At 43.5% G+C, this 24,616-nt stretch overlaps 1 protein-coding gene across 3 annotated transcripts; it reads left to right on the top strand.

Moving 5' to 3' along the window:
- The first annotated feature begins 408 nt into the window (after positions 1-408).
- tmprss5 (transmembrane serine protease 5) lies at positions 409-24,165 on the top strand. Of its 3 annotated transcripts, none has more exons than XM_035757255.2 (13): positions 409-631; positions 1,860-2,010; positions 2,488-2,574; positions 2,862-2,975; positions 20,278-20,413; positions 20,652-20,765; positions 20,857-20,900; positions 22,093-22,255; positions 22,458-22,642; positions 22,828-22,926; positions 23,074-23,216; positions 23,580-23,732; positions 23,873-24,165. In XM_035757255.2, exons 1-13 carry the CDS (start codon positions 629-631, stop codon positions 23,879-23,881), a joined length of 1,401 nt encoding a protein of 466 aa, XP_035613148.1. In that variant the 5' UTR covers positions 409-628; the 3' UTR covers positions 23,882-24,165. The 3 variants fall into 3 exon arrangements, with proteins under 3 accessions (XP_035613148.1, XP_035613147.1, XP_035613149.1); XM_035757254.2 differs by having other exon boundaries at positions 20,272-20,413; XM_035757256.2 differs by lacking the exons at positions 20,278-20,413; positions 20,652-20,765; positions 20,857-20,900 and having other exon boundaries at positions 411-631.
- Positions 24,166-24,616: the final 451 nt, after the last annotated feature.

Raw genomic sequence — 24,616 nt, 5'->3', positions numbered from 1 at the left:
ATTGTTTTTTAATAATTCATAACAAAAACTGTACAAATGCATTTATTTGTTCATTTTGAGAGAGAAACTGAAAATCTGTCACCTCACCAGCAGGCAGAACAGTGTTCATTTTGTTCTGGAGTGGCCTGGTGAGAGATGTGATACCTTTGGATTCCAAATTAGTCTGACTGGGATTGACGTGATATGAGGCTTTTCAACAATCTGTAATTATGACCTTTGCTCATGAAGCTACAACGTTCAGCCAATAATGTTCTGTCTGTCAAGTGGATGCTCTGTTGGCACAGGTAAGGGTGTTACTAAGCAACCTGTGCCTCTGCCTGCCCTATCAGTGGCTTGTGGGGTATCTCTGGAGATGTTCACTCCCACAAATAACTGGTTGAGCCTGCCTCCATAGGCCCCATGACACCCTTGGCAAAACAACAGGTTCATTCAACAGCGCAGAACCACTGCTGACCTCACTGTCTCTTTGTGAAGGGAAAATCCAGAGTTGCATTCTGTGAAATGGCAAATGGTCGACCAGCTGCGAGTGGAGCGCATCTCTGTCTCTAACCTAACACAGGCCTACAGATGAGCGCTGAAGAGCCCACTGCCACACTCTCCTCTGTACAACAGACCATACAAGGAAAACATGGTAAGACTCCAGGCATATATCTATGTCTCTCTCCTTACCCCTATTTACTTTCATTATCACCTTGATACCTTCTCTGTTGCCCTCTGTCTTTAGGCAATCGACTCACTCATTGAGTGTCAACATCACTGATAACAGATGTTCTTTTCATAATGCCTCTGTCTATTTCCTTTACATGTACTAGCTGTTGTGCGTGTTGTTTAACAACAACTATGATGATTTATTAATGGGTTTTAATCATCTATTGTCAATCCTCATAATGTATTTCAAGTACATGTACATTGTGTACTTTTTCCTAATGTACATGTATTATCTATTAGACAGCTAGAGGGTAACTTAAAGAGAAATATATGCATACAGTGCATGAGTTAACATACTGCTGTTGATTCTAGGGGTAAATTACAATGTTTAAGCATCATGTTGGAGTAGATGGTTTTCAGATGGGATTTGTAAATATATAATGCCATCCTATTTTCCCACAATATCTCATTGCTTGAGCTAGAAATACCCTGTAGTATGTGACATTTTTGGTTTTAATGATGTCTTGCAATAGAAAACAATTGTAGGTAGTCTGATTCACCTGCATGTGAAATACCTTCTGCATAGGTCTGGTACTGTGTAGAGTAAATTGGATTTATTTATTTGATTGAACCTTTATTTAACTAGGCAAGTCAGTTAAGAACAAATCCTTATTTACAATGACAGCCTTTCCAGGCCAAACCCTAACCCGGACGACGCTGGACCAATTGTGCGCCGCCCTATAGGACTCCCAATCACAGCCGGTTGTGATACAGCCTGGAATCTAACCAGAGTCTGTAGTGACGCTTCTAGCACTGAGATGCAGTACCTCAGACCATTGCGCCACTCGGGAGCCCCAAATCCATATGTCTGCAGCACAAGTATGACACATTGGCTGGGATTCTCACATATGGCTATGAATGATACATTGTGCTTCAGTTCACACACCTGGACACCTGTGACATTATCTACGCACCGTTACACACCTGCCATTCAAATTCCATACACCTGGACAAACCCTCCGGAGATCTCTTGTTTCACAGTCATCCTAATGAAATATGTTTGATAAAGGGGATGAATAAGGAGGCGTCTGTGTGTGTAGAAGGGGAGGGTAGTCAGCCAGGAAGAATAGGTTCATCTTCATATCTTCATATCCAGTGTTCCAGAAGACTGATGTGAATAGTATGTGTTCTATTCATCACATCTGTTGCAGAATATTGATGGAGATACATTATCTGTGATTGAGAATCCTGTGGCAGTCAGTCATTCTTTCCACCCAGAGAAGACAGGATTGGGAGAGGCCCGAGGAGCTCAGAGTCAGAGCTGCCATGCCTGGCTGAGAGGAATCCATTCTACAAATCACAGTAAGGTCAAGGTGGTGCACTGTCTAATAGGGCTGAAACCACAGGCTATCATTAGTTGACAACATTATCCAATTAGTACACAAACAAGGCATGCTATATAAAGTCTTATCTAATTAGAGTATATAGCAGCATTAAGCTTTAGTACTTTAGTATCTCATGGTCTTAAGTTAGAGTTGTACAGTACACATCTACAACTCACAGCTGCCATGCAGACTTTATTTACTGTAAATCAGTTGATTATGACACTGCCTGTGAAATGTTAAGCGTTCATCTTTGTCACTGGTCACGTTCCCTACATGTGGAATGCTTTGTTCACATCCTTAGTTGTGTGCAAGTTGTAGACTGTGTAATGGCTGTTACATGCTGTGTCGCTATCTCTTCCACTCTATGTCAGTGTGACAGACAGCTAACATGCCTTTTATCAGTATACCCAGGCCAGTTGATATCTTATCAGTGTCTAATTCAGCTGTTCTCCAGTGTCAGCCAATAGACTGGTGAGAGTACTGGCTGCTGTGTGTGCAGTAGGACTTCTCGGAGGCTTAGCAGTCGGAGTGTGGTTCCTAGGTGAGACATCCTTCAAGTGTCAAATCATGAAGAGAATGATGACATGTTCAATGTTCTAATGTTTGTGCAATACAGATTCCTTGCTGTGGTGGATGAAAAACAGAAGTAACCCCACATGTCAGAATATAGAACACTGTATTTGAATGTTTTACAATGTGTCTGTTATAGCTGATTAACTATGCATGATAATCATGTCTCACACAATGACAGAGCTAGATTAAGAACATCTGTTTTACATCCACTACGACTATAATTCACTCTGCATGTTGTTGTTTTCCCTCCCACAGTCAGGTTGTTGTTGAGGCCTACCTCTTCCCAGAGCCCAGCTGGGCTGGGGGACACCAAGGAGACGTCCTTCTGTAACGTGACTGAGGACATCTCTGTGGCTGACCCCAGGAAAGGTCTGTGCCTCTCAGCCCCTCACTCACCACATAGACTGTCATCTTGGCTGTGTGATTGTCTATGTCCCAAATAACAGCTTATTCCTATGTATTGCCCCATAAGCTCCAGTCAAAAGTAGTGCACTAAATAAGGTATACAGCGCCTTCCGAAAGTATTCACACCCCTTTACTTTTTCCACAGTTTGTTGTGTTACAGCCTGACTTTAAAAGTGATAAAATGTAGATGGTTTTTGTCCCTGGTCTGCACACAATAGCCCATAAAGTCAAAGTAGTTTTTCAAAAAATATATGTTTATTACAAATAAAAGCTGAAATGTCTTGAGTAAATATGTATTCAACCCCTTTGTTATGGCTAGCCTAAATAAGTTCACGGGTAAAATGTGCTTAACAAGTCACCAAATAAGTTGCATGGACTCACTCTATGTGCTAAGATAGTGTTAAAATGGTTTTTGAATGACTACGTCATCTCTATACTCCACACACATTTGTCCCTCAGTCGAGCAGTGAATTTCAAACACAGATACCACAAAGACAAAGACCAAGGAGGTTTTTCAATGCAGCGCAAAGAAGGGCACATATTTGTAGATGGGTAAAAATTAAATAGCAGAAATTGAATATCACTATGAGCATGGTAGAGTTATTAATTAGGCTTTGGATGGTGTATCAATAACGCAGTCACTACAAAGATACAGGTGTCCTTCCTAACTCAGTTGCCGGAGAAGAAGGAAACCGCTCAGTGATTAACGTTCCCGCAGGCTAAGCTCCAATTGTTGTCTGCATTGTGGAGCTGTAGGGCTTTACATAGCCACCTGCCCAGTAAAGAGACCTGAAGCCTTAGTAGGTACAAGTGGAACCCTCTGTCCCATTACCTAAACTCCTTTATGTGAGCTTGCTGTTGGGAGAACAGTCTAAGTCTCTCCGGGAGCTTATTGACTCTGGGGCAGATGAGAGTTTCATGGACGCTACTCTGGTCTCAGAACTAAGTATCCCAACTCAACTCCTCTCTGTTTCCATGGATGCCAGGGCACTAGACGGCCGCTCCATTGGTAGAGTCACGCACAGCACAGTTCCCATTAATATGCGGGTATCTGGAAATCACAGTGAGTCAATTCAGCTCCTCCTCATTGAGTCCCCTCACATACATGTTTTGGTTTTTTCTTGGCTCCAGAAGCACAACACAGATAATGGCTGGACTAGGGGTTCCATCCTGGTTTGGAGCTTGTTCTGCCATTCACACTGCCATTCACACAGGCTTCTCCGAAACATCTGCCTCCAGGGTTATCTACGTTCTCGGATCTCTCTGCCGTGCCCACAGAGTATCATGACCTCATGGAGGTTTTCAGCAAGGCTCGTGCTACCTCCCTTCCTCCACATCGTCCTTACAATTGTGCTATTAACCTCCTTCCAGGCACCACACCGCCTCGAGGCCAGCTATATTCTCTTCTGGTCCTGAGACCAAGGCCATGGAGGAGTACATCGAGGACTCACTGGTTTTTGGGAGCATTCGCCCTTCTGCCTCTCCTGCCGGCAGGATTCTTCTTTATGGGGAAGAATGACAAGACCCTGCATCCATGTATTGATTACCGGGCCCTCAATGACATTATGATTAAAAATCGGTACCCTCTACCACTCCTCTTCTCAGCTTTCGAACCTCTCTACTATAGTTTCAAAACTGGACCTTCGAAATGCCTACCACCTTGTGCGGATACGCAAACGAGACGAGTGGAAGACAGCTTTCAACACTACCAGTGGACACTATGTGTACATAGTATAGTGCCCTGGTCAACTATGTGCTCCGGGAAATGTTGAAACGTTTTGTTTTTGACTACCTCGACGACATCCTGGTTTTCTCTCGTTCTGCCCAGGAACACATTCTCCATGTTCGACAGGTCCTTCAGCGTCTCCTGGAGAATCAGTTGTTTGTAAAGGCTGAGAAGTGTGAGTTCCACAGCTCCACCATCTCCTTTCTGGGATACATTATTGTTGAGGGGAATGTTCAGATGGATGAGCACGGTGCTGGATTGGCCCCAGCCCACATCCAGGGTGCAGCTACAACGGTTTATGGAATTTGCACATTTCTACCACAGTTTCATTCCGAGCAACAGCAACGTGGCAGTTCCCATCTCTGCACTCACCTCTCCCAAGGTACCATTCATATAGTCTCCAGCAGCGCACAAGGCTTTTGGGGATCTAAAGCAACATTTTACTACTGCTGCCATCCTTTCGACGTGGGAATAGGGCCGTTCTTTCTCAGTGATCCATCCAGGACCAAAAGCTTCATCCCTGTGCCTTCATGTCCCATCGTCTCAACTCTGCAGAGAGGAACTAGGATGTTGGGAACTGAGAACTCCTAGCTGTTAAGATGGTTCTGGAGGACTGGAGAGGCAAGGCAAGCATGTTGGGCTATGTTATTTATCAGGTTAAATTGTACTTTCTCTCGCCCAGGGTCAAAAAACGTGAAACAGGATGCTCTATCCCGTCTTTACAATTCCACTGCCACTCTGTCTGAATCAGAGACCATCCTCCCTGCCTCTTGTTTGGAGGCTTCTGATGTTTGGAAAATTGAGGCTCTGGTCCGCAATGCACAGTGTTCCCAGTCAGACCCGGGGGGGGGGTTAACCGGCTGTTTGTTCCTGATTCAGTCCAGTCTCAGGTCCTGGAATGGGCTCACTCCTCCAGGCTTACCTGTCATCCTAGTACTCGTCAAACTCTGTCTTTCCTCCGTCAATGCTTCTGGTGGCCCACCATCGTTCCTGATGTCTCGGCCTTCATTGCCGCATGCATGGTGTGTGTGCAAAGCAAGACTCCGCGGCAAGCTCCGTCTGGCCTCCTACAGCCACTCCCTGTCCCTCTTTGCCCCTGGTCCCATATTTTCCTGGATTTTGTCACTGGGATTCCTCCATCAGATGGCAATACCACCATCCTGACAGTGGTTAACAGATTCTCCAAGGCCGCCCATTTCATCCCTCTTCCGCAGTTACCTTCAGCCAAGGAGACGGCCCAGTTTATGGTAAAGCACGTCTTCCAAATCTATGGACTCCCGGTTGACATCATCTAGGACTGGGGTCCTGCGTTTTCGTCCCAATGCTGGAAGACGTTCTGCACTCTTATCGGGTCATCAGCCAGCCTGTCTTCTGGGTTTCATCCTCAATCTAACGACCAGTCGGTGTGAGCCAATCAAGATATGGAGACAGCACTCCGGTGTCTTGTTGCCAGTAACCCCACCACCTGGAGTCAGCAACTGGTCTGGGTGGAATATGCCAGAAACTTTCTCCCCTGCTCGGCTACAGCACTATCCCCCTTCGAATGCTCCATGCGGCATCAGCCCCCGCTCTTCCCAGAGCAAGAAGTTGAGGTCAAGATACCTTCAGCCCAGATGTTCGTCCACCGCTGTCGGCATACCTGGAAAAGAGCTCGGGTGACTCTTCTCAAGACCACCTCCAGGTATCGTCGACAAGCGGACCGCCACCGCGGCTCCTCGCTGTTGGGCATGGGTATGGTTGTCCACTCGGGACCTACCCCTCCGGGTAGAATCCCGTAAACTTTCCCCTCGTTTCATTGGTCCTTTCCCCATTCTAGAGTCATTAGTCCCACTGCTGTCCATCTGCTGTTGCCCCGTACCCTCCGTGTTCACCCTACCTTTCAAGTGTCCAGGATTAAGCCCTTGTCTCACAGTCCTCTGACTTCTGTTTCTAGGCCCATCCCTCCCTCCTGTGTCATTGATGGCAAGCCAGCGTATACTGTGAGAAGCCTCCTGAAGGTTCAACCATGGGGCAGGGATTTCAAGTACCTGGTTGACTGGGCGGGTTATGGCCTGGAGGAGAGGTGCTGGGTTTCTGCTAAAGACATCCTGGACCCGGCCCTCATCGCCGATTTTCACCGCCGACACCCCGGTCAGCCAGGTATGCACCCAGATAGGACGCCTATTGGCGTCCCTAGAGAGGGGTGGGGGGGATCTGATAGGTATGCACCCTGATAGGACGCCCTGATCTGTTTTACCTGTCCTTGTGACTGTCTCCACCCCCTCCAGGTGTTGCTTATTTTCCCCGGTGTATTTATCCCTATGTTTCCTGTCTCTCTGTGCCAGCTAGTCTTGTATATTCAAGTCAACCAGCATGTTTTTTCCCATGCTCCTACTTTTTCTATTCTCCTTTTGCTAGTACTCCCGGCTTTGACCCTGGCCTGTTTCTGGACTCTGTACCAGCATGCCTTGACCTTGAGCCTGCCTGCCACTCTGGACTCTGAACTGGTTTTGACTTTTTGCCTGTCCATGACCATTCTCTTGCAAACCCATTTGGATTATAATAAATATGAAAGACTCAACCCATCTGCCTCCCGTGTCTGCATTTGGGTCTCGCCTTGTGCCCTTATAGTTATGTTGGGTACAAATCCAATACCGCACATTACTGAGTGCCACTCTCCATATTTTGGTGGCTGTATCATGTTATGGGTATCATTAAGTTTTTCAGGATAAAAAATAAATGGAATGGCGCTGAGCACAGGCAAAATAACCTAAAACAAGGCCACACCTACACTGGAGTTGCTTACATAGAAGACAGTAAGTTTTCCTGAGTGGCCGAGTTACAGTTTTGACTTCAATCTACTTGAAGAATTTTGAGAGGAATAATGGGCAAATGTTGCACAATCCAGCTGTGGAAAGCTCTTAGAGATTTGCCCAGAAAGACTCACAGCTGTAATCGCTGCCAAAGGTGCTTCTATAAAGTATTGACTTATGAATACTTATGTAAATTAGATATTTCTGAATGAAATTTTCAGTAAATTTGCTAACATTTCAAAAATCATGTTTTCACTTTGTAATTATGGGGTAATTGTGTGTAGATGGGTAAGATTTTTAAAAAATTCATTTGGAATTCAGGCTGTAACACAACAAAATGTGGAACAAGTCAAGGGGGTATGGATACTTTCTGAAGGCACTGTAGGGTATGATTTGGGACGCACTTGATTGGTCAGGCAGAAAGTAGTTTTATGGTTTATCACAACATTTGTTGTGATTTATTTCATTCAACCTTTATTTAACTAGGCAAGTCAGTTAAGAACAAATTCTTATTTACAATGATGGCCTAATCAAAGGCAAAATGCCTCCTGCAGGGACAGGGCCTTGGATAAAAAGAAAAAGTAAATACAATAAAAATATAGCACAAAACACACATCACAACAAGAGAGACAACACAACACTACATAAAGAGAGACCTAAGACAACATAGCAAGGCAGCAATACATGACAACACAGCATGGTAGTAACACAACATGACAACAACATGGTAGCAACACAATATGGCAGCAGCACAGGGTACAAACATTATTGGGCACAGACAACAGCACAAAGGGCAAAAAGGTAGTTACAACAATACATCACAGAAAGCAGCCACAACTGTCAGTAAGAGTGTCCATGATTGAGTCTTTGAATGAAGAGATTGAGATAAAACTGTCCCGTTTGAGTGTTTGTTGCAGCCCGTCCAGTCCCTAGCTGCAGCGAACTGAAAAGATGAGCGACCCAGGGATGTGTGTGCTTTGGGGACCTTTAACAGAATGTGATTGGCAGAATGGGTGCTATAGGTAGAGGATGAGAGCTGCAGTAGATATCTCAGATAGGGGGAGTGAGACCTAAGAGGCTTTTATAAATAAACATCAACCAGTGGGTCTTGCGACGGGTATACAGAGATGACCAGTTTACAGAAGAGTATAGAGTGCAGTGATGTGTCCTATAAGGAGCATTGGTAGAAAATCTGATGGCCAAATGGTAAAGAACACCTAGCCGCTCGAAACCACACTTACCTGCCAATCTATAAATTATGTCTCCGTAATCTAGCATGGGTAGGATGGTCATCTGAATCAGGGTTAGTTTGGCAGCTAGGGTGAAAGAGGAGTTTTTACGATAGAGGAAACCAAGTCTAGATTTAACTTTAGCCTGTAGCTTTGATATGTGCTGAGAGAACGACATTGCACCATCTAGCCATACTCCCAAGTACTTGTATGAGGTGAATGCACCAATTTGTAAGTCGCTCTGGATAAGAGCGTCTGCTAAATGACTTAAATGTAAATGTAAATGTAAATGTACTTCCTCAAGCTCTAAACCCTCAGAGGTCGTAATAACACCTGTGGGAAGAGGATAATTATTTTTACCAAACCACATGACATTTGTTTTGGAGGTGTTCAGAACAAGGTTAAGGGTAGAGAAAGCTTGTTGGACACTAAGAAAACTTTCTTGTAGAGCATTTAACACAAAATCCTGGGAGGGACCAGCTGAGTATAAGACTGTATCATCTGCATATAAATGGATGAGAGAGCTTCCTACTGCCTGCCTATGTTGTTGTTGTAAATTGAGAAAAGCGTGGGGCCTCGGATCGAGCCTTGGGGTACTCCCTTGGTGACGGGCAGTGGCCGAGACAGTAGATTTTCTGACTTTATAGACTGCACCTTTTGAGAGAGATAGTTAACAAACCAGGCCAAAGACCCCTCAGAGACACCAATACTCCTTAGCCAGCCCACAAGAATGGAACGGTCTACCATATCAAACGCTTTGGCCACGTTAATAAAAAAATAGCAGCACAATATTGCTTAGAATCAAGGGTAATGGTGACATCAATGAGGACCTTTAAGGTTGCAGTGACACATCCATAACCTGAGCGGAAACCAAATTGCATACCTGAGAGAATACTATAGACATCAAGAAAGCCAGTTAGTTGATTATTTACAAGTTTTTCCAGCATTTTTGATAAACAGGGCAAAATAGAAATAGGCCTTTAACTGTAAGAATCAGCTTTATCTCCCCTTTAAATAAAGGATGAACCGTGGCTGCCTTCCAAGCAATGGGAACCACCCCAGAAAGGAGAGACAGGTTAAAAAGGTCAGAGATAGGCTTGGCTATGATAGGAGCAGCAACCTTGAAGAAGAAAGGGTCTAAATCATCTGACCCAGATTTTTTAAGTTTAAGGAGCTCCTTTAGCACCTGGGACTCAGCCTGCAGGTAGAAACTTTGTAGTGGGGCAGGGGGGAAAGAGGGAGAAGCATTGGGGATAGTCACATTAGAAGGGGTGGGAAATGAGGAAATGTTGGACGGGCAAGGAGGCATGGCTGAGTCAAATAGGAATCCTGACTTAATGAAATGGTGATTAAAGAGCTCAGCCATGTGCTTCTTGACAGTAACAAGCACATCATTAACATTAAGGGACATGGGCAGCTTGAGGAGGAGGGTTTATTCTCCAGGTATTTAACCATTTTCCAGAACTTCTGCGTGACCATTGTGTAGTCTTAACATTCTGTATACTTATCTTGTCCTAAGGGTAAAAAAAATGACCCGCCTTCACGTATCCCCTAAAATAAAGCATCTTCTTTTAATTTTAATCCCCAAATCTAGTTTGCATGAAGAAAAAACCTGTCATTCATTACAAACTTTGTGAATATCTGCATTTTCCCTCTTCACAATGCCGAAAGACTGCATTTAATCAGTGGACACCACTCGTTTTTATTACAACACACCTGTCATAATTGTTTTCTTTACTAAAGTAGAGGTTTATTATTATTATTATTGCTAAAGATACTGCATAGGTGTAAACATATTTTTTTTTAGCAAGCGATAGCACTTGTATAGCTTAAGAAAGTAGTAGAAATGTGCAGAAAGTAGTTTTGAATGCATTTCATTGAAGGGAAACAATAACAGTCTGGAACTGTTTTGGCAGCATAGTGATATATTCTTATATACTGTACAATGAGGAATACAACTACAAAATACTAGTCTTCTCCCATTTGTTTAACCATTGCCCCCACCCACAAGGTGTATAAACAACAATAAATAAGGATAAAACAAGATAATAGATACAAAACAAAAATGTGAAGAACATAAATCAATCAACTCTAATTATCACATGTAGGACAGTGTGTGTGCATGGACTTTGCAGATGTATTTCTCACATGTGTTTTACAGTCCTTCTTTGGGGGGCAGAATTGGCATCCCCCCTCTTGCTTGCCCCAGCTACAGCCTCAGGTGGATCAGGACAAGATTCAGTCCCCTGAACAGCTTTCAGAAGCGCTGCAGAGGCTGCTGTGGGGGGAGGCGCTCCCTTCTTTGAATGTGTGGGGTTACAAGTGCCTTTCCCAGCTGCTCCAGGAACACCTTCCTCTTGTTCCGCTTATCAGGCACCCAGGTAGGGTTGACCTTGTTCCATATCACGAAGGCATTGTATGAGGACACATCAATGATGTTATGGAAAATGACCAGGGGCCAGCGGGAAGTCATCCTCCTGCAGCTGTAAGTTCCATTCACCTTATCCAGGTTGTCCACGTCTCCTTTGTTGTGGTTGTAGTCCAGGATGATGGCTGGCTTCCTGTCCTCACAATCACTGATCTCAGGCATTTTGTGCAGTGTGCTCTGGAGGACCACATTCTTGTTCCTCTTTGGGAGGTAAGAAACTAGAGTGGTGGTGGGGGTGTAGGCAAAAGTTGATGAGAAGGCCTCTCTCCCCCTTGTTGCGAGGAGTGCAGGGGGGAGCTCAGGCTTGTTCTTTCTAACTGTGCCAACCATGGTGATCTTCCTCTGCAGGAGCAGCTGGCTGAGTCCATAAGAGGTGAAGAAATTGTCACACGTGACATTGTGCCCCCTCAGTCCATCTGTCACATCAAGCACAACCCGCATCCCCTGGTTCTTCTCCGGGCCTCCACTGGTTGGCCTTGTGTAAACTTGCATCTTCCAAGCGTAGTTGGATTGTGCCTCACAGGCCACCCATATGTTGATCCCATACCATGCTGGCTTGCTGGGCATATACTGCCGGAAAGGACAGCGACCTTTTGACAAAAGAGATTACTATCAGTAATTAGTATCAGTGTCACAGAAAACAATCACATAAATCAATGATATTACAGCAATACATAATAAAATGAACATTGAAAATCATATACCAGTTGCTCATCTACTGTTATTTCAGGCCCAGGGTTGTAGAGGTATGGCAGACGCTCCACCCACTTCTCCCAGACCTCTCTTATGGCCGTCAGTTTGTCTCTCACACATCTTGCAGGTCTTGACTCAGGGTTTTCAAATCGTAGCATTCTTGAGAAAGTGTGAAAGACTTTCAGTGGCATTGTGGTACGGAAAATCGCCCTTCCACTCTCTGCAACCCAGAGACTACATGTAGCCTCACCTCGGGACCTATACACACCCGCTAAGATTAGCAGCCCTATGTAGGCATGCAGGTCAATCTCATCCATCCTTTTCCAGTTGTCTCCATATTTACAGAAACGCTCCAAATTTGTAATCTCCAGGATAATTTTTTCGATGGCTGGTGTGATGAACATGTAGAATGTTGAGGCGATGTCCTGAGCATGGGCAACTGCATGTCTTGTGGGCCTTGGGGTCATCATTATGACATTTTGCACTGCCATCCTATCCTGGTTGACATATGGTGACAAGGGCCATGTTATTTTGCTGTTCTTTGACAAAAATGTCTCTCTTTCAGCTTGGGGGATTTTTCTTCTTCTGAAGATGATGCATTGTGCTCTGGGTTGTATTCTTCCCCATCTTCTTCTTCAGATACCTCCTCGTCTTCTAAATCATTGTTCTCTTGTTCCTCCTGGACATCTGAAAAAATCTGATCTACGACCTGTTGGGCACTGAAACGTGCACTCATGGCTTCAGCAAAGGGAGTACTGGGGGAACTGCCATCTGCAGAAACTTTATAGCCTCTGACCATTCCCCATTAGTAAACAATGCTTTCAAGAAATGTTTATTTTGTCTGAAATTGTTTTTATTTTGTCTGTGAACTTGGGTCATGTGTGGGGTCGTGGAGGGGAGATGCTGCTTATGCACAAGAAAATGTTTGTTTTGTCTGAGTTTAATCAGTAGCATACATAATCTCAATTTCTCATTGTGTGTGTGTGTGTCTTTGTGGTTTTGTGGTGTGTAAATTATTTTATAACTGCCAGGTCAAAAATTACCCAAAGACAATATTTGTACCCTGGTGGTGTACAGCTTTCATGGAAATATGAACAAGGGCGATGTTTCACTTTTTCTAATGTTGGGGTCGCTCTAGCAAAAGTCATCAAATTTCAAATTGAAAAATATAATTTAGGGGGTTTTCTCTGCTGTTAAACATAGTAGCGGGTCATGTTTTACCCTTAAGACAACACAAGGGTTAAAGTAACTAACTTTCTCCTTCAGGATAGCCTGAGTGCACTTATTTCTAATTTTCCTGAACGATAGCCAGTCAGCCTGAGTATGCGTGTGCCGAGCCTTTCGCCAAATGCAATTCTTGAGGTGGAGTAACTCGGCAAGATCACGGTCGAACCAGGGGCTGAACCTGTTTTTAATTCTCATTTTCTTTATGGGGGTGTGGTCGTTAACAATACCACTGAAAATATCAAAATAAGGTCCAAGTGTCTTCGACAGAGCTGATTCTATACCATTTTACAAAGGCCAGTTCATGAAGGAAGGCTTGCTCATTGAAGTGTTTTAGCAAGCATCTATGACAAATCAGGACAGGTTGTTTCACTGAGCAGCCATTATGAACACAGACTGTAAAACAGTGATCACTAAGGGTCATTACAGAAAACACCAGACTGATACCTATCAGGATTATTTGTGAGGATAACATCGAGGAGAGTAGCCTTTTCTGGGTGTTTGGAGTCATACCTTGTGGTAATAATCTGAGAAAGATTTAGGGAGTCCCATTGCTTTAGGACTTGGTCAGGTGTTATTTGTATGTCCCAGTTTAGGGAACATAGCAGGACAAATTCAGACTTCAAATCAAAATCAAATCAAATGTTATTTGTCACATACACATGGTTAGCAGATGTTAATGCAAGTGTAGCGAAATGTTTGTGTTTCTAGTTCCGACAATGCAGTAATAACCAACGAGTAATCTAACCTAACAATTTCACAAGAACTACCTTATACACACAAGTGTAAAGGGATAAAGAATATGTACATAAATATATATGAATGAGTGATGGTACAGAACTGCATAGGCAAGATGCAGTAGATGGTATCAAGTACAGTATATACATATGAGATGTGTAGTAGGGTATGTAAACATATAAAAGTGGCATTGTTTAAAGTGGCTAGTGATACATGTATTACATAAAGATGGCAAGATGCAGTAGATGGTATAGAGTACAGTATATACATATGAGATGTAGGGTAATGTAGGGTATGTAAACATTATATTAAGTGGCATTGTTTAAAGTGGCTAGTGATACATGTATTACATAAAGATGGCACGATGCAGTAGATGGTATAGAGTACAGTATATACATATGAGATGTAGGGTAATGTAGGGTATGTAAACATTATATTAAGTGGCATTGTTTAAAGTGGCTAGTGATACATTTTTTACATATATTTTTCAATTATTAAAGTGGCTGGAAGATGTTGGCAGCAGCCACTCAATGTTAGTGGTGGCTGTCTAACAGTCTGATGGCCTTGAGATAGAAGCTGTTTTTCAGTCTCTCGATCACTGCTTTGATGCACCTGTACTGACCTCGCCTTCTGGAAGATAACGGGGTGAACAGGCAGTGGCTCGGTTGGTTGTTGTCCTTGATGATCTTTATGGCCTTCCTGTGACATCAGGTGGTGTACGTGTCCTGGAGGGCAGGTAGTTTACCCCCGGTGATGCGTTGTGCAGACCTCACTACCCTCTGGAGAGCCTTACGGTTGTGGGTGGAGCAGTTGCCGTACCAGGCGGTGATACAGCCCGACAGGATGCTCTCAATTGTGCATCTATAGAAGTTTGTGAGTGCTTTTGGTGACCGAATTTCTTCAGCCTCCTGAGGTTGAAGAGGCACTGCTGCACCTTCTTCACCACGCTGTATGTGTGGGAGGACCAATTCAGTTTGTCCGTGATGTGTACGCAGAGGAACTTAAAACTTACTACCATCTCCACTACTGTCCTGTCGATGTGGATAGGGGAGTGCTCCCTCTGCTGTTTCCTGAGGTCCACGATCATCTCCTTCGTTTTGTTGACGTTGAGTGTGAGGTTATTTTCCTGACACCACACTCTGAGGGCCCTCACCTCCTCCCTGTAGGCCGTCTCGTCGTTGTTGGTAATCAAGCCTACCACTGTAGTGTTGTCTGCAAACTTGATGATTGAGTTGGAGGCGTGCATGGCCACGCAGTCGTGGGTGAACAGGGAGTACAGGATAGGGCTCAGAACGCACCCTTGTGGGGCCCCTGTGTTGAGGATCAGCGGGGTGGAGATGTTGTTACCTACCCTCACCACCTGGGGGCGGCCCGTCAGGAGGTCCAGTACCCAGTTGCACATGGCGGGGTCCAGACCCAGGGTCTCGAGCTTGATGATGAGTTTGGAGGGTACTATGGTGTTAAATGCTGAGCTGTAGTCAATAAACAGCATTCTCACATAGGTATTCCTCTTGTCCAGATGGGTTACGGCAGTGTGCAGTGTGCAGTGTGGTTGCGATTGCGTCGTCTGTGGACCTATTAGAGCGGTAAGCAAATTGGAGTGGGTCTAGGGTATCAGGTAGGGTGGAGGTGGTATGGTCCCTGACTAGTCTCTCAAAGCACTTCATGATGGCGGAAGTGAGTGCTACGGGGCGGAATAATAATAATATAAATAATAATAATAATAATAATATATGCCATTTAGCAGACGCTTTTATCCAAAGCGACTTACAGTCATGTGTGCATACATTCTACGTATGGGTGGTCCCGGGGATCGAACCCACTACCCTGGCGTTACAAGCGCCATGCTCTACCAACTGAGCTACAGAAGGCGTTTAGCTCAGTTACCTTAGCTTTCTTGGGAACAGGAACAATGGTGGCCCTCTTGAAGCATGTGGGAACAGCAAACTGGGATAAGGATTGATTGAATATGTCCGTAAACACACCAACTAGCTGGTCTGCGCATGCTCTGAGGACGCGGCTGGGGATGCCGTCTAGGCCTGCAGCCTTGTGAGGGTTAACACGTTTAAATGTTTTACTCAAGTCCGCAGCAGTGAAGGAGAGCCCGCAGCTTTTGGTAGCGGGCCGTGTCAGTGGCACTTGTATTGTCCTCAAAGCGAGCAAAGAAGTTGTTTAGTCTGTCTGGGAGCAAGACATCCTGGTCCGCGGTGTGTTTGGTTTTCTTTTGTAATCCGTGTTTGACTGTAGACCCTGCCACATACCTCTTATGTCTGAGCCGTTGAATTGCGACTCTACTTTATCTCTATACTGACGCTTAGCTTGTTTGATTGCCTTGCGGAGGGAATAACTACACTGTTTGTATTCGGTCATTTTCCCGGTCACCTTGCCCCGGTTAAAAGCAGTGGTTTGCACTTTCAGTTTCGTGCTAATGCCGCCATCAATCCACATTTTCTGGTTTGGGAATGTTTTCATAGTTGCTGTGGGTTCGCCGGTGCACTTTCTAATAAACTCGCTCACCGAGTCAGCGTATTCGTCAATGTTGTTGTTTCACGCAATGCAGAACATATCCCAATCCACGCGATCGAAGCAATCTTGAAGCGTGGAATCAGATTGGTCGGACCAGTGTTGAACAGACCTGAGCGCGGGAGCTTCCTGTTTTAGTCTCTGTGTAAGGGGCCAGGAGAGAGCTTAGGGCAGGTAGGGTACAGGCCAGTGCTGATGGAGGACAATAGCACCCAGCAACAGTCAACAAAGAGCTATTTGAAAGTTTAAAGCTTAAAACCAGCAAATCAAATTGTTTGGGGACAGACTTGATGGAGACAACCAAGCACTGAAGGTGATCCTTGGTATAGATTGCCACTCCCCCACCTTAAGAAGAGCTGTCTTGCCGAAAAAGGTTATAACCAGAAAGGTTAACATCAGTATTCAAACACTCTTCCTGAAAACATTTTTGGGATAGGGGGCAGCATTTTCACTTTTGTATGAATAGCGTGCCCAGAGTGAACTGCCTCCCACTCTGTCCCAGATGCTAACATATGCATATTATTATTGGTATTTGATAGAAAACACCCTGATGTTTCTAAAACTGTTTGAATGATGTCTGTGAGTATAACAGAAATCATATGGCAGGCGAAAACCTGAGAAAAATCCAACCAGGAAGTGGGACATCTGAGGTTTGTAGTTTTTCAAAGCTTGGCTTACCGAATAGACATTGAGATATGGATGAGGTTGCACTTCCTAGGGCTTCCACTAGATGTCAACCGTCTTTTGAAATTTGAATGAGGATTCTACTATAAAGGAGGGGCTCATGAGAACTCTTTGAGTCAGTGGTCTGGCAGAGAGCCTTGGTCTCATGACACGCGCTCCCGACAGAGTTACCTCTCGTTCCATTGGTTCTCTGAAGACAAAGGAATTCTCCGGTTGGAACATTATTGATGTTTTATGTTAAAAACATCCTAACGATTGATTCCATACATCGTTTGACATGTTTCTAAAGGACTGTAATGGAACTTTTTGAGTTTTTGTCTGGATGAAGTGCCTGCACCTCGGATTACTGGGCTGAACACACTAACAACAAGTGGCTATTTGGACATAAATGATGGAACTTTATGGAACAAATCAGTAATTTATTGTCGAACTGGGATTCCTGGGAGTGCCTTCTGATGAAGATCATCAAAGGTAAGTGAATATTTATGGTGTTGTTTCTAACTTTGTTGATTCCAAAATGGGGGATATTCCTCTGGCTGTTCCTCTGGCTTCTGAGCGCCGTTCTCAGATTTTGCTTTTTCCTTAAAGTTTTTTTTAAATCTGACACAGCGGTTGCATTAACCAGAAGGGGACTAGGGTTCCAATTTTGGAACCCCCCACGTTCAGCTGGAAGGTGGCGCATGGAACGCAAAAATATTCCTAAAAATATTTAACCTCCACACATTAACAAGTACAATGGCTCAAATGAAAGATAAACACCTTGTTTATCTACCCAGCAAGTCAGATTTCTAAAATGTTTTACGACGAAAACATAGCACATATTTATGTCAAACCACCACCGAAGACACGGCTAATTTGCATAGCCAAGTTGAAAAAAATATGCAATCAACAAACGCAGGATTAAAAGAAAAATAATGCACTAACCTTTTGAAATCTTCATCAGATGACAGTAATATAACATGTTACACAGTACATTTATGTTTTTTTCAATAATATGCTATATATATCCATAAATCTCTGTTTACAATGATGCATCGTTCAAAAAATGCTACTCAAATGTCCTGAGAAATGACGATAGCTCCGGCAGATAACGTCAGCTAACAAGGAATACACATCATAAACTTTGACTATATATGCATGTTCTACATATATATAGTTAGATACACTTCTTCTGAATGCAATCGCTGTGTTACATTTATTTTTAATGTTACAGGTTTCGTTCACTAGGCTATACTATGAGTCGGCACTCAAAAAGTAGCATTATGGCTCCTCTATCTTGGAGTCCACATAAACCCAAATTTACCACATAAATATTCCCTTACCTTTGCTGTTCTTCCATCAGAAGACCTGGAAGGAATTATACTTACCAAAAACAGCTTAGTTTTGCAGTCTGTGTCTTTCGGTTCTCAAACACGACACATTTCGGTTGAAATGTAGCCAAAAGTCAAGTGGATGCACACCAAAACGTTGAACTTACATATTATATGTCGATTAAACTTGTCAAACTAACTTCATAATCAAGCTTTAACATGTTATAAAGGTGTACAGCAATCGTGAGGACGAACAGAAACGCATGCATTGTATAATCGATCTTGGAAAAAAGACAGGACCTGAGCAGAGCGCGCATAAAAGTGACCTGTTTTTTCGCGTGACCGAAAGGTTTCGGCCCGCCAAAACTCTCGTGAGCACGCGATTCTCACAATGAGAAGCCCCATTGAAAGCTGAGATCGCGCTGAAGACAGAGAGACTGTTCCCAGACCTGTAACTGCTTGGGAAGGGTGGGGGCGATGACGTCAAAGTTGGGCCAACTTTCATGATGACAAGAGAGAGTTTGGGAGAATGACTGCCCTGAGAGTTCTGCTTTACATACAGACATAATTTAAATGGTTTTAGAAGCTTTAGAGTGTTTTCTATTCAATAATATTTTTTATTTGCATATATTAGCAACTTTTGACAAAAAAATATTATGTTTACTATGGGCACGGAATTACTCCAGCGGGGGCAGTAGACAGCCCTATCCCCATGAGGTTGGAGAAGTCTTATGTTGTCGAGGGGTTCCTGCGGTAGAAAGGTTAAACACGACTCACACCGTACCTAAACCGGCTGCAAGTGTGTACTATCGTGTGCCATTGTGCGCAAATTGATTTTGTCCCCCCACACCAAACACAATCACGACACGCAGGTTAAAATATAAAAACAAACTCTGAACCAATTATATGAATTTGGGGACCGGTCGAAAAGCATTAAACATTTATGGCAATTCAGCTAGCTAGCTTGCAGTTGCTAGCTAATGTGTCCTATTTAGCTAGCTTGCTGTTGCAAGCTAATTTGTCCTGGGATATAAACGATGAGTTTTATTTGACCTGAAATGCACAAGGTCCTCTACTCCGACAATTAATCAACACATAAAACGGTCAATTGAATCATTTCTAGTCATCTCTCCTCCTTTCAGGCGTGTTCTTCTTTGGACTTTATATGGCGATTGGCATCTAACTTTCATAGGTACCACGACGACCAACCAAACTCAGTTCATCTTTCAATCACCCCCGGTGGGTATAACCAATAAGGAGATGGCAAGTGGGTATCTGCTTATATAAACCAATGAGGTGATGGGAGATGCAGGACTTGCACCACAATCAGTGTCACAAATAGAACTTCTATTTTAGCCCTTGGCAACGCAGACACTTGTTGGCGCGGGCGGCGGTGTGGGTGCAATAATTGAATAACGTTTGTTTAAATTTATTTTGCAACGCTCAACACATTAGTGGTGTGGTCAGCATGTTAGCCCTTGGCAACTCAGACGCTTGTTGGCACGTGTGAGCAGTGTGGGTGCAATAATTGAATAACATGTATGTTTACATTTATTTGGCAACGCTCAGGCACACGACGCAAGCAGTGTGGTCAGCATGTCAGTAATGACCAACACATCTGGATTGGAGCTGTGTAATATAAACCATATGTGTTTATATAACAGCTAAAATTGTCTTTATAACAGTACATATGTTAATTCATAAATTCTTTAACAACTTCTACATGGTCACAGTCAGTGGAAAGGAGTGGAAGCTGTCTATCGACCGACATCAAAACATTAAATAATGATCTGTTTATATTGACTACATAATTTATTGGATATAAGCTGCTTAACATTTCCCTCTCAAACAAGACCACAGTTCATTACTGTTGATCTAGTTGGTCTCTGGAGGGATTATTTTCTATCAATCAGGTTCAGTGTTTTACAGAATCAGCCCGGAGAACTCTCTCTTGGAGATCCAGCTAGAGAAGGTGCCCACCTGGCTGCCTGTGTGCTATGAGAGATGGAACTCTTCCCTGGGGACCCTGGTCTGCCGCCAGCTGGGATATCTAAGGCTAGTCTACTAAGATAATTTTCTTACTACATAGCCCAAGCATCTTGGGAACATACTAGGCTATTCACCTAACCATAAGGCTGATTGCTCCCAGTTAATGATGGATTATTTAATGCTCTGTTAATACCTCGTTTATAGGCTTGCCTTATGCCCCATAGATCAGACATTACTTTTTAAAAGGAACACTCCCATCTTGCCTGCTTTTATAGAAGATATAACTGATTTATTTTATTTTCAGACTGACCAAGCAAAAGGGGGTGAACTTAACCGACATCGGACCAAACTACACAGATGGCTTTATACAGATTACCTCCGAACACAATAGCAGCCTGGAAAATATATGGCAGTTAAGGTATGGCAGCTGTCTGAGGAGATAATGCATTACCTAATGATGCAGAAAAAATGGATGTGGTTTTCTAATGTACCTACTTGTTTTTATTTAGGGGGAGTTGCGTCACAGGGAAGGTTATAGCTTTGAAATGTTTTGGTAAGTTTCTGCAGGGTACTAACAACACTAACATAATAGTGGATTAACTTGTACATTTGTGCATCTCACACACCGCTAGGACCCAATGACCTTCATATGACCTCTCAGTCATGACTTCATAGCGCTACACATTGGTCCACCACCCAAAGGACATCCAGCCAACTTGACACAACAGAAGGAAGCATTGGAGTCAACATGGGCCAGCATCCCTGTGGAATGCTTTCGACACTTTCGAGTCCATACCCTGACGAATTGAGGCTGTTCTGAGGGCAAAAGGGGGTGCAAGTCAATATTAAAAAGCTGCTCCTAATGTTTTGTACACTCAGTATATACTGTACGGTGATGAGTTATCTCAATACAATGTACGTAAAGTAATCTGGGTAAAAGATGTTCTTCACCATTCAGCCATCAGATTTGCCACCAATGCTCCTTATAGGACACATCACTGCAGTCTATACTCTTCTGTAAACTATTCACCTCTGTATACCTGTCGCAAGACCCACTGGTTGATGCTTATTTATAAAAGCCTCTTAGGCCTCACTCCCCCTATCTGAGATATCTACTGCAGCTCTCATCCTCTACATACAACACCTGTTCTGCCAGTCACATTCTGTTAAAAGTCCCCAAAGCACACACATCCCTGGGTCGCTCATCTTTTCAGTTCGCTGCAGCTAGGGACTGGACGAGCTGCAACAAACACTCAAACGGAACAGTTTTATCTCCATCTCTTCATTCAAAGACTCAATCATGGACACTCTTACTGACAGTTGTGGCTGCTTTCTGTGATGTATTGTTGTAACTACCTTTTTGCCCTTTGTGCTGTTGTCTGTGCCCAATAATGTTTGTACCCTGTGCTGCTGCCATATTGTGTTGCTACCATGTTGTTGTCATGTTGTGTTGCTACCATGCTGTGTTGTCATGTGTTGCTGCCATGCTAGGTTGTTGTCTTAGGTCTCTCTTTATGTAGTGTTGTGTTGTCTCTCTTGTTGTGATGTGTGTTTTGTCCTATATTTTTATTTAATTTATTTTAAAGTTTTAATCCCAGCCCCTGTCCAGGCAGGAGGCCTTTTGCCTTTTGGTAGGCCGTCATTGTAAATAAGAATTTGTTCTTAACTGACTTGCCTAGTTAAATAAAGGTTAAATAAATATAATTGTAAAAATGCCTTCATGTTTGTTTCCTGTGCCTGTGTAGAGTGTGGGACCCGGGCTAAGCTTCCCAGGATAATTGGGGGAGTTGAGGCTACCTTAGGAAGATGGCCCTGGCAAGTTAGTCTCTACTACAGCAACCGACACACCTGTGGAGGCACCATCATCACCAGCCAATGGGTGGTCACAGCAGCCCACTGTGTGCACAAGTAAGACCCCCAAGGACCCCTCGGGATAAGAGGTTAGATGTTTGAGGTCAAAGGTCACTGACTCATGACAGTGTAGTGAATACTAGGGACAGTAAAAGCTCTCACTTTATTTTGCTCAAAGTCAGTTATACTTTATACAATTGAGAATTGGAGAGCCATCTATTCGATATACATTGCTTTGTGTCTTTTTTTAACATTCCAGCTATAGGCTACCACAGGTGTCCAGTTGGGTGGTCTACGCTGGTATTGTCACACGCAGTTCAGCTAAAATGTCTCAGTACATTGGATATCCAGTGGAAAAGATCCTCTACAACAAGAACTACAATCCCAGGAGCCACGACAATGACATTGCTCTGATGAAACTGCGAACCCCACTGAATTTCTCAGGTGACAGGGAACTTGATTGCTTCTGTTTTGAATGCACCACATAGTCCTTTGGCTGACTGAAACACTCAACTATATTATTACAGCAATCAGTTCCAAACCATGTTCCAATATTACTGAAATTAACTTCAAAATGACCTACACTGTTTTCTAATATTGTTAATATTCTCTTAAATTGTATTTTTTAGATACCATCAGGCCTATTTGTCTGCCACAGTACGAGCGTGATCTTCCAGGAGGAACACAGTGCTGGATCTCTGGCTGGGGCTACACTCAACCGGATGATGGTATGACTATGTTAAATGAATAATAGAACTTAAATATAATAATTTAATGTATCTCTATTAGTGGTTCAATGTTTTTTTCATAGCACAAAGTCAGTCACGTCCTAAAAATAAGAGGTATATTTACATTAGTTTGACTGTCTTTGACAGTTCTCATCCCTGCCACGCTAAAAGAAGCTCCGGTTCCACTGATAAGCACCAAGAAATGCAACAGTTCCTGCATGTACAATGGAGAGATCACCCCCCGCATGCTCTGTGCTGGATTTACAGAGGGCAAAGTGGACGCATGTCAGGTTAGTTCATAAAACATACCTGAGTTCTTCCTCCTGTGGCTTGTTTTATGAAGAGATTTACCAAAGGTCAGAGAGTTGTTTCTTACAAAAGTAAAATTGGTTCTTGATAATGAGAATATTTTCCCCCAGGTGTCCCCATTACTGTTCTGAATTATCAAAGACAAATCTCATAAGGCATGCGGGCACACCAGCTTTATTCCTAGGCCCAACCGATCAAATTCAGTTGAGCTCAGGTTTCAGTATTTCACAATATCCCCTAAATCACTGTGACTTAACAATATCTCAAACCCTAGCAATCAGTGTGGTGGTCTGATAACCAGTGTGATTGACAGCAGTGTGTATCTGCTCCTGTCCTCTTCCCAGGGGGACAGTGGGGGTCCTCTGGTCTGTCAAATTGACAACGTGTGGAGACTGGTGGGGGTGGTGAGCTGGGGTACAGGCTGTGCTGAGCCCAACCACCCCGGAGTCTACACCAAGGTGGCCGAGTTCCTCGGCTGGATCTACGACATGATTGAGGTAAACGTACACTAACTCTTCGTTGCATAGGCCTACCTTGTTGATTTTCTACATATCAGGAACACATCTGCTGTGCACTTCTGTTTCTCCTCTTGAAATTGCATAATACTGTATGTTACATTTTATTTTTCCATCCGCAGAGCTACTGAGGAGGAAGAGGAATAAGACAATGGATGATCAGGGAGACTCATGTATGACCAGAACAGCAAACTGAAACATAAGATGCTCCTGACATTCTTCCTCCTGTACTATATCTGTCATTTTACCTCCTTATAATGGCCATGTTTATTGCAGAAATGCATACATTATTTAGGAAATCATTTTATACTATTTGTTTGTCATACATTTTATTTTTAGCACCTGAATGAGAACATATTTATATCATATATTTGTCTTGTAATGAAAATAAATTATGCTTCATATCTAAACATGTCATTTGTTTCTCTGGTGTGATGAAACAGGTTTATGTGTCTGGGCCATCATGTCTGAAGGATGCAGACACTGTTCACCGCTGAGTACAAAGTAGTAGTACCTCTCTCCTGTCAAAAGAGGGCGTGCATGCACCCCTATCATCTCTTTTCTATAGTAAAAGAGGGCACTCGCGACAAAAGTTGAGTTTGTCAACATTTAGCTGTAACGTTAGAACAAGGGTCGCAAAAACTTGAAGCAAGTTTACTGTGAGTAGTTCCATGTGTTAAAAGGATAACTACTGTACTCCATCTGATTCACAGCATTCGTACCAAATGGTTTGATTGTATTCAAGGCATTGCTGGCTGGTGTATTGGGGTAGCTATTTAGCTACACTACTGTAACGTTAGCTAGCTAACATAAACGTTATTTAACCTAGCAAGGAATTATCTCCATGCTTGTTCATCTATAGCTAG

Source organism: Oncorhynchus keta, chromosome 18 (genome assembly GCF_023373465.1).
Source record: "Oncorhynchus keta strain PuntledgeMale-10-30-2019 chromosome 18, Oket_V2, whole genome shotgun sequence".
Lineage (NCBI taxonomy): Eukaryota > Metazoa > Chordata > Actinopteri > Salmoniformes > Salmonidae > Oncorhynchus > Oncorhynchus keta.
Note: the sequence above shows the minus strand (reverse complement) of the source record. Positions and strands in the feature narration are given on the sequence as shown.